Source organism: Piliocolobus tephrosceles, chromosome 8, assembly GCF_002776525.5.
Source record: "Piliocolobus tephrosceles isolate RC106 chromosome 8, ASM277652v3, whole genome shotgun sequence".
Taxonomy (NCBI): Eukaryota; Metazoa; Chordata; class Mammalia; order Primates; family Cercopithecidae; genus Piliocolobus; species Piliocolobus tephrosceles.
Window position 1 is genome coordinate 97,992,478 of NC_045441.1, and position 10,905 is coordinate 98,003,382.

The window sequence follows — 10,905 nt, forward strand, 5'->3', positions numbered from 1 at the left end:
CGGGCAGATTACGAGCCCAGGAGATTGAGACCATCCTGGCTAATATGGTGAAACCCTGTCTCTACTAAAAATACAAAAAAATTAGCCAGGCGTGGTGGCGGGCACCTGTAGTCCCAGCTACTCAGGAGGCTGAGGCAGAAGAATGGTGTGAACCCAGGAGGCGGAGCTTGCAGCCAGCCAAGATCGCGCCACTACACTCCTGCCTGGATGACGGAGCGAGTCTCCATCTCAAAAAAAAAAAAAGAAAGAAAGAAAGAAATGAAAATTAGGCAATCCATGAGAAGTATTCCAAAGTCATGGGCTTATGAGCTTCAATTTATACTACAGAGAAGGGTTGAGGCTTACTGAATAAGGATATAAACTTGTATCACTACATTCCAAAATTGTCTCACCAGGCTAGGCGCAGTGGCTCACGCCTGTAATTCCAGCACTTTGGGAGGCTGAGGCGGGCGGATCATTTGAGGCCAGCAGTTCATAATCAGCCTGGCCAACATGGTGAAACCCCATCTCTACTAAAAATACAAAAATTAGCCAGGTGTGGTGGCACATGCCTGTAGTCCCAGCTACTTGGGAAGCTGAGCCAGGAGAATCACTTGAACCTGGGAGGCGGCGGTTGCAGTGAGATGTGATCACACCACTGCACTCCAGCCTGGGTGACACAGCAAGATTCCATCTCAAAAAAAACTAAAAGCAAAGTATACCCAGATATCATTTAGCCTGTGAATAAACTGTTAATCCACACAATGGAATCCTTGTTACCAATAAAAAGGAAAGCACAGCCAGGAGCGGTGGCTCATGCTTGTAATCCCAGCACTATGGGAGGCCGAGGTCGGTGGATCACCTGAGGTCAGGAGTTCGAGACAGCCTCGCCAACATGGAGAAACCCCGTCTCTACTAAAAATACAAAATTAGCCAGGCACGGTGGCACATGCCTGTAATCCCAGCTACTCAGGAGGCTGAGGCAGGAGAATCACTTAAACCCGGCAGGCAGAAGTTGCAGTGAACCAAGATTGTGCCATTGCACTCCAGGCTGGGCAACAAGAGCAAAACTCCATCTCAAAAAAAAAAAAAAAGGAATGCACTACCGACACAGGCAACAACATGGATGAATCTCAAGGGCATTACGCTGAGTGAAAAAAGGCAAATCACAAAAGGTGACATACTGCATAATTCCATTTATATAACATTCTCGAAGTGGCAACTTTAAGTGATAGAGAACAAATCAGTATTTGTCAAGCTTAGATTTGAAGAGAGAGAGTGTGACTGTTCTTTGTGGTAATGAAATAGTTTGGCATCCTGACTGTGGTGATTATTCTAATCTACACAAATGATACAATTTGTTAGAAGTACACACACAAACAGTGCATGTAAAACTGGTAAAATCTTTCTTGAATTAATAACATTGTGTCAATGTCAATTTATTGGTTTCAACAATGTTCTATGGTTAAGATATCAACGTGGGGGAAGTTGAATAAAGAGTACACAAAGAACTCCGTACCACTTTTGCAAGGTCTTGTGAGTCTGAAATTACTTCAAAATTAAACGTTTTAATAAAAATTTTACAAGAAGAAAACAGAATTTTTTTTTTTTTTTTTTTTTTTTTGAGACAGAGCCTTGCTCTGTCACCCAGGCTGGAGTGCAGTGGCACGATCTCGGCTCACTGCAACCTCCGTCTCCCAGGTTCAAGCGCTTCTTCTGCCTCAGCCTCCCGAGTAGCTGGAACTGTAGAAGCACGCTACCATGCCTGGCTAATTTTTGTATTTTTAGTAGAGACAGGGTTTCACCATATTGGCCAGGCTAGTCTTGAACTCCTGATCTCATGATCTGCTCACCTTGGCCTCCCAAAGTGCTTGGATTACAGGTGTGAGCCATCACATCTGGCCAGAAATAGAAAAATTCTAAGGAACAATAGATGAATGGATAAAATGTGGCATATCAACACTACTATTGAGCAATATAAAGGATCTAAGTACCAATACGTGCTGTAACATGGATGAACCTAGAAAACATTGTTCTTTTTTTTTTTTTTTTTTTTTTGAGACGGAGTCTCGCTCTGTCACCCAGGCTGAAGTGCTGTGGCCGGATCTCAGCTCACTGCAAGCTCCGCCTCCCGGGTTCACGCCATTCTCCTGCCTCAGCCTCCCAGGTAGCTGGGACTACAGGCGCCGCCACCTCGCCCGGCTAGTTTTTTGTAGTTTTTAGTAGAGACGGGGTTTCACCGTGTTAGCCAGGATGGTCTCGATCTCCTGACCTCGTGATCCGCCCATCTCGGCCTCCCAAAGTGCTGGGATTACAGGCTTGAGCCACCACGCCCGGCCCCGAAAACATTGTTCTAAGGAAACCAGACACAAAGCCACATACTGTATATTCCATCTACATGAAATGTTCAGAATAAGCAGATTGACAGAGACTTAGAACGTAAATTAGTTGTTACCAACGCAGCGGGAAGGGGAATGGAGAATAACTGGGAAATAAATATGGAGTTTCTTTCTGGGGAAGTGAAAATGTTATAGAATTAGATAACGGCTGCACAATTTAATGAATAGACTAAAAATCTGTAAATGGCCTACTTTAAAAGGTAAATTTTATGGTATGTGAACTATATCCCAAGAAAAGAGTTATAAAAAAAAAATGAGAGAGATCTTTTAAAAATTGTACCTACATATAAACATACCCTAAGGCAAAAATTTATCCCAAGCTATGTGATGTAGCTAATTTCTAAGATTTGTGATTAAACAGCACTACAGTCTTTCCGTGCTGCGTGTTACTCACAAAGCAGCACAATTAATAATTAGCAAACCAAACCCACAGGACAATCTAACAGGATTATAATTTTGACCCACTAAATAATCTTAATCTTATTCCTGACAACAACAATTTCCAGTGTACCATAAAAGTAGCCTCTAGGAACTGGCTCAATTCATAAAAGCTCACAGATTTGAACTGAACTAAAATTAAATTAAAAGCCAACTTGCATATACAAAAGTAGATAATGACAAAAGTAAATCATATTACACCAAGCCAGACCCACAGTCACATAATTCAAGTTTGCCAATCATCATATTAATAGTTTAAAATTTTATCTATTACTCCTTTTCCTCCTCTGGAAAATTAATCAAAAAGCAAAAACAGTGCTTCAGGAAACCTGAATTCTGATCCAAATGAAGCTACTGTTGTGGGCTTAACCTGTCAGAGCTATCTGTAAAATGCAGGGTACCCTGAAAATACTAGTCTCCAAGAGATTCTTTTACCACTTCTCAGGTGCCAATCCTTGCACACTCAACCACGTCACCTGGTTTCCCACGGACTACTGCAGGCCAGGTCTATTTCCACTACTACCCCTTCCCCACAATCTATTCTCCATATAGCAGCCTTTTGTTTTGTTTTGTTTTTGGAGATGGAGTCTCCCTCTGTTGCCCAAGCGGGAGTGCAGTGGTGCAATCTCGGCTCACTCCAAGCTCTGCCTTCCAGGTTCACGGCATTCTCTCGCCTCAGCCTCCCGAGTAGCTGGGACTACAGGTGCCCGCCACCATGCCAGGCTATTTTTGTTTTTGTATTTTTAGTAGAAATGGGGTGTTAGCCAGGATGGCCTCGATCTCCTGACCTTGTGATCTGCCTGCCTGGGCCTCCCAAAGTTACGGGATTACAGGAATGAGCCACAGCGCCCGGACAGCAGCCCTCTTTTTAAACAGGAATCAGAACCTGTCCCTTCCACATGTAAGCCTCCAATGGCCTACGAGGGCAGATACGCTCTGACTCTGGCCTCCCATGAACCTTTCCGGGCCACTCTGGCCACCCTGACTTTTGGGTTCCTCGAATACTTCCAGCCCACTCCTCCCCAGGGCCTCTGCCACACTGGATCTCCTCCTCATTCTTGATCCTGCTCAAATGTCATTTCTCAGAGAGTGCAGTGTGGACTCTGGTCCTGGGCTGCCTTGATTCAACAGATGGGCATGTTATTTACTCTTGCTGTGTCCCTGTTTCCTCATCTGTAAAATGTCAGTAATAACGGTGCCTACCTCTTAGGGTTGTCACAAGGTACATGTAAAGCAATCGACAGAGTGACTGGCACAGTGTTCAAATGTCATCTATCATTATTACTTAAGATGTCCCCTCTTCCTATCCCTTAGCTCTATCTGAAATTATCTTTTGTCACCCTCTTTGTGGTTTTCTCTAGACCTCCCAGGGTTAGCTTTGCAAGGAGCTTTGTCTTGTGCAAAACTCTATCACCTGCCTGGCGCGGTGGCTCACGCCTGTAATCCCACCACTTTGGGAGGCCAAGGCAGGCGGATCACGAGGTCAGGAGATCGAGATCATCCTGGCTAACACGGTAAAACCCCACCTCTACTAAAAATACAAAATATTAGCCAGACGTGGTGGCAGGCGCCTGTAGTCCCAGCTACTCGGGAGGCTGAGGCAGGAGAATGGGCTTGAACCCAGAAGGCAGAGGTTGCAGTGAGCCGAGATCGTGCCACTACACTCCAGCCTGGGCGATAGAGCGAGACTCGGTCTCGAGGAGGGGGAAAAAAAAAACCTCTATCACCATCTCCAAAGAAAGACATGTAAATACCTATTTAATACATGAATAAATAAATAACATCAAACATTTCTTTTAAATAATGTCTTGATTCAGGCCGGGCACGGTGGCTCACGCCTGTAATCCCAGCTCTGTGAGAGGGCAAGGCAGGTCGATCACTTGAGGTCAAGAGTTGCAGACCAGCCTGGCCAACATGGTGAAACCCCGTCTCTACTAAAAAATACAAAAAAAATTAGCTAGGCTGGGGAGCGGGTGCCTGTAATCCCAGCTACTCGGGAGGCTAAGGCAGGAGAATCCCTTGAGCCGGGGAGGCGGAGGTTGCAGTGAGCCAAGATTCGGCCATTGCACTCCAGCCTGAGCGACAACAGCGAAACTCTGTCTCAAAAAAATAATTACATAAAATAATGTATTGATTCAAAGAGTTAAGTGAAAAATGGCATTGCCTCAATCAGTTATATAATTGGGCTGGTCCCATTACCTTACAGACTAGAGTCAGTTCATCGTTAGCTGGTGTGTTATTTTCCCCCTCAAATTCTATCACATATACACAATACACAGTGGGAGAAACTCGCAGATTAATCTGTAAGAGTATAAGCTGAGTACTGTGGCTATTCACTAAGTCTTCATAAACTTACCACATAAATCCAAACTGTGGCCCACCAAAAAGCCCTCGACCATTAGGAAAATCATACCCTAATATATGCAAATACAAGACACATACTGACTTAATTAGAACTGTTTTTCTACATGTACGTATAGGTAACATGCACACATACGTGTCTGTTTGTATACACATGCACACATAGCCATCTCCAACACTGGGGTCATACTTTTTCCACTTATATGTTTCTGAATATAACAGACTACGTGAAATTAAATCAATGCTTTGAATTGAGAGCTGTGATTAAAACCCAGTACTTATTCAGAATCCTGAACATTACAGTTCTCCTTACCACTGGGTAAACTTCCATGGTTCACCAAAGGAAATCTGAAATCTAAGGTTGTAATTCACTTGAAAGCTAGTACTAATTTTTTTAAACGCATCTAAAGCTACCAAAAATCCAGTCCATTTTAACATCTTATGAATTCAGTATCAAATTTTTACCCACCAATTAGTTCTTCAAGTCTTTAGGAAGTGTTTCCCCTTACTATAATGTTTTTTTGGTTTTTTTTTTTTTTCTTTAGAAAGTTATTTTTAAGTCACTATCCACATTCTGTGAAACTCTGAAGGACCAAGGCCAACGAGAAGGGGAAAAAAGTCTGAGCGAGGTGCGAGATACCCCTCAAAGGAAACAACCAAAAGTGTTTCTGGATTTTATTAGAGATGATGCTGGACTCTCGTTCCCCATAGTACCAAAGATGCCACACGGAGTATTGCTCAAAAGAGCGAAACAATTAATCTAGAGGAAGAGATAACGATGTTGAACGCTGGTAAATCAAAAAAATAAGGAGAGAGGAGTGGAAAAGGAGAAGACGCGGCGGCGCTGTGCGATCTCGGAGCAGCTCTCCAGGAAAGGGTTCTTGGGCAGCGGCCCCCCGGCTCGGGTGAGCGGCCAGACTGGAGGTGGCCAGCCCGGGCGCGTTTTCCACTCCGCCCGGCTCCGGCGCACACGCCCACCGCCCCGCGCAGCCCGCGACCCCGGCGGCCCCAGCGCACCCAAGTCACTCTCGACCCGAGCGGAAAGTTTCGAATCCAAACCCGAGAGCCGAAACGCACAGGTCTCGGGACTGAACTCGCGCCAGGAACACGCCCGAGGCGAACCACTTGACAAGCAGCTCCGGTTCTCAGCAGAAAGGCCGACAGGCGGGGGCCGGGGAGGAAGGGGAGGCGAGACACACGCCCTCGCGCACACTCGGCCCCTCCGACTCCTCGGCCGGCGGCTCAGGTGGGAGCAGCGCAGCCGCCGCAGTCCTGCACGGGGCGGGCCAGAGCCCCTCCCGGAAAGGGCCGCGACCCCCGGGCCAGCTCGCGCGCAGGGGACGGGTGCGCGCGCCCCGCCCGGCGCCTTCCCGCCGGCCGGTGGCGACCCAGGGAGGGAGGGCGCGGAGTAGAGGCTCCGTGATGCTCGGGAACCGGCGGCGGCCCGCGCGCCCCTCCCCCGCCGCCGCCCCTCCCCCCGGGCCGCCCGCGGGGCGCAGGAGCCGAGCGCCGGCGTCCTGGGGGACCAGCCCGCCCGCCGGCCGGAGGACCTGGACAACTTTCCCCTGCGCGGCCGCGGGCGCCCCGGACGGGGCGGGGGTGGGGAACGGGGCCAGACGCAGCGTGGACTCACTTTTTCGGATGTTTCTCTCTTTTCGGCCTCCGCTTTCGGGCCTGAATGGCCAGCACTGGGGGAAGAGAAGACACACATTAACGGTCGGGCCGCCCGCCAGGGCCGGCCGCGTGGCGGGGAGAGGGCGCGCCGCGGGCCACTCACCTTTCCGGGAGCTCATTCCGACGCGGCGGAAGCGGGGCGGGGGGCTTCGCGGCGGCTGCGGCGGCGACGCGGGCGCCGAGACGAGCCGGGCTGCAGCCTCCACTAGCTCCGCCGGCCGGGAGGAGGCGGGAACCGCGCCTGCGCCGCCACCGCCGCCGCTCCACCAGGGACCCAGCAAGACCCGCCCCTGGCCGGCCCCGCCCCCGCCCCGCCCCCACCCGCCAGCCCCGGGGGTCGGGACCCCCGAGTCTCGCGCCCCGCGCCCCCGCCCCTCCCACCTGTGCAGAGGTGGTCGCCGCCCAAGGCCGCGCTGGCCCTCGGCCTCCTCCACCCCAGCCCGCGGCCCGGGCCTCCGCCTCCTGCGCTTCTGCGGCTGGCCCAGGCCGCCCGCCTATTCCGGGCACCGGACCCGCGGGACCCTCCCTCCCCGCCGCGGCCTCTCCCCTCCGCACCCCGGCCGGTCGCGCAGCCCGCCGCTCCATGCGCCCTTCCTTGGCCGGCGCCTCCGCGGGTCTCGCACCACCTCTCTTCCCGCGGCCTCTTCTCTCCCTTTGCTCCTCTACATCCTTGCATCCCCATGAGCGCCGCTTCCACCTCTCCGGCGGGCGTGGAAAGGGCACACGACCAAAAGCTGGGAAACCTGGGTCCACGATTAGCGGTGTGACCTTGGAGAAGTCATTTTCTCTCCCACCTCTACGTGCCCTCCAGGATTGCATGAGTTTAATGAAGGAAAAGATACAGATAGCATTCAAAGTACGACAAAGGTTTTGCACATGAATTGAAACCCGATTCCGTAAACACCATGTGTATAACAATTCAACAATCACACCAAGTAGTTATTTTCTGCATCCTGCAATGAGCAAACTGAGTTCCAACGAGGTTAAACAGTTTAACCAGCCAGGATCGAAATTCAGGCCTGGCTGGCTGTCGACAAACTCCACCTTATTAGGCTGCCTACAAAAGATGTGAATCAAGTTGATAGTAGCACAAAAAGATAACTACAATGTTCCCTTATTTATGTAAATAATTACAATAGTTTTTGAAAGATAAGCATCCTGACCGTTAACTCCCTCCTTGGTCACACAACTGTATCTTCAACTGACAAGGTGGCTTACTCTAAGGATGGTAAAACAGTACAGGAAAAGCTGCTTGGATTTTGAAGAGCCTTTAACTTTTTGTATTCAAAAATATCAAACCTTTATAGAAAAGTTACAAGGAAAATATAATTCACAGCCAAATTAACCCATATTCACCAATTTTTAACATTCTGCCACATTTGCTATGTGTCTGTGTGTATGGTTTATTTTGCTGAATCATTTGAGTTTTTGTAGACACTATTACCCTTTATCCCTAAATATTTCAGTAAATATCTACTAAGAACAAAGATAATCTCCCACATAATCAGAATTCCATGATCACTCCAAGAAACTTTCATGCTAATACAATGTAATCATCTGTAACATACAGGCCATATATATTCAGTTTTGCAAAATATCTAAGTAATATCCCTTGTAGCTGATTTTCTTTTTTTCCCAATTAGTCTACCATTAAGGATCATCTGTTGCGTTTAATTCTCATGTCTTTTTAAACACTTTTAGAATCATTCTTGGTTTTGGTTTTCTTTTTATTTATTATTTATTTATTTATTTATTTATTTAGAAATGAAGTCTCACTCCATCACCCAGGCTGGAGTGCAGTGGCACAATCTCAGCTCACTGCAACCTCAGCCTCCCAGGTCCAAGCGATTCTCCTGCCTCAGCCTCCCGAGTAGCTGGGATTACAGGCATACAGCACCACATCTAGGTAATTTTTGTGTTTTCTTTTTTTAGTAGAGACAGGGTTTCACCCTATTGGCCAGGCTGGTCTCAAACTCCTGACCTCAGGTCATTCACCCACCTCAGCCTCCCAAAGTGCTAGGATTACAGGCCTGAGCTTTGACACCCAGCCCTTTTTTTGTGTTGTTTTGTTTTCTTGCTTATAACATTGACTATTTTGAGGAATCCGATTCCACCATTTTGCAGAATGTTCCTTGTTTTGGATTTGTCTGTTTCCCTGTGATTAGATTCAAATTAAATAATTTTTTTTTTTTTTTTTTTTTTTTTGAGACGGAGTCTTGCTCTGTCGCCCGAGCTGGAGTGCAGTGGCCAGATCTCAGCTCACTGCAAGCTCCGCCTCCCGGGTTTACGCCATTCTCCTGCCTCAGCCTCCGGAGTAGCTGGGACTACAGGCGCCCGCCACCTCGCCCGGCTAGTTTTTTGTATTTTTAGTAGAGACGGGGTTTCACCGTGTTAGCCAGGATGGTCTCGATCTCCTGACCTCGTGATCCGCCCGTCTCGGCCTCCCAAAGTGCTGGGATTACAGGCTTGAGCCACCGCGCCCGGCCCAAATTAAATAATTTTGTTAGGGATACTATAGATGATGTTGTATTCATCTTAGTCCTTCAAAATATGATGTCAGTTTGTTCCATTACTGGTGATATTACAGTTAATTATTTCTCCAAGATACAGGTAACTTTTCCCTCTGTATTTAAGAAGTCTGTGTAAAAAATGAGCAAAGGATTTGAGTGGACATTTCTCCAAAGACATACAAGTGACCAAACTAGCATGTGAAAAGAGAATCAACATCATTAGTTGTTAGGAAAATACAAAGCAAAACCATAATGAGTTACTACTTCACACCTACTAGGATGACTATAAAATTTATTTATTTATTTATTTATTTATTTATTTATTTATTTTGAGTTTTGCTCTTGTTGCCCAGGCTGGAGTGCAATGGCACCACCATCTTGGCTCACCACAACCTCTGCCTCCCAGGTTCAAGCGATTCTCCTGCCTCAGCCTTCCGAGTAGCTGGGATTACAGGCACGTGCTACCGTGCCTGGCTAATTTTGTATTTTTAGTAGAAATGGGGTTTCTCCATGTTGGTCAGGCTGGTATTAAACTGCCGACCTCAGGTGATCCAACTTCCTCAGCCTTCCAAAGTGCTGAGATTACAGGTGTGAGCCTCTGCACCCGGCTAAAAAAATTTTTAATGGAAAATAAGGCCAGCCGTGATGTCTCACAACTGTAATCTCAGCATTTTGGGAGGCTGAGGCTGGAGGATCATCTGAGTCCAGGAGTTGGCGGCTGCAGTGAACTATGATCACACCACTGCACTCCAGCCTGGGCAATAGAGTGAGACCCCACCTCAAAAAATAATGTTAATGGAAAAAAAGTGTTAGTGGGGATTTTGGAACCCTCATATGTTGGAAACATTGAAACCCTCCTACATTTCTGGTGGGAATGTAAAATGGTGCAGTTATTATGGAAACAGTCTGTTGGCTTCTCAGAAAACTAATTATAGAATTAACAGCAATTCCACTCCTAGGTATATATGCACAAAGACTGAAAACAGATACTCAAACAAATCTTTGTACATGAGTGTTCACAGCAGCACTATCACAACAGCTAAAAGGTGGAAACAACCTAAATGGTCATCCATAAATGAATGGATAAACAAATTGTGGTATATACATGCACTGAAATATTTTTTGGCCTTAAAATTATTTAGTACTGACACATGCTACAATGTGGATGAACATCAAAAACATTATGCTAAATAAAAGCAGCCAGACACAAAATGTCACATATTGTATGATTCCATTTATATGAGATACCCAGAATAGGCGAATCTACAGAAAGCAGATTGGTGGTTGCCAGGAGTTGGGGGGTGGGAGAAGGAGGGAGCAACTGCTTAATGGGTACCAAGTTTTATTTTGGTGTGATGAAAATGTTTTGGTGCTAGATAGAGGTGGTGGTGGCACAACATTGCTAATGTACTGAAAAGCCACTGAATTGTTCTCTCTAAAGTGGTTTCTTTCATCTAAGGTGAATTTCACTTCAAAACAAAACAACAAAGTTACTTCTTTGGGGTGATACTTTGAAACTGTGTGAATATCTCTTTCCTGACAAT

General features: G+C 47.1%; 1 protein-coding gene across 7 annotated transcripts in view; it reads right to left on the reverse strand.

Annotated features, from left to right (window-relative positions):
- SRPK2 (SRSF protein kinase 2) overlaps window positions 1-7,108 on the reverse strand; it is a 296,676-nt gene extending 289,568 nt beyond the window's left edge. For 3 of the 7 annotated variants that reach the window (XM_026446893.1, XM_026446892.1, XM_026446891.1), the window contains exons 1-2: window positions 6,955-6,985; window positions 6,811-6,865 (exon numbers count right to left, since the gene is read on the reverse strand). In XM_026446893.1, the coding sequence (XP_026302678.1) occupies window positions 6,811-6,865; window positions 6,955-6,970 (71 nt within the window). In that variant the 5' untranslated portion in view covers window positions 6,971-6,985. Of the gene's footprint in view, window positions 1-6,810; window positions 6,866-6,954 lie in introns of all 7 variants that reach the window. The other 4 variants (XM_026446899.1, XM_026446896.1, XM_026446894.2 and 1 more) reach the window with 3 other exon arrangements.
- Window positions 7,109-10,905: the final 3,797 nt, after the last annotated feature.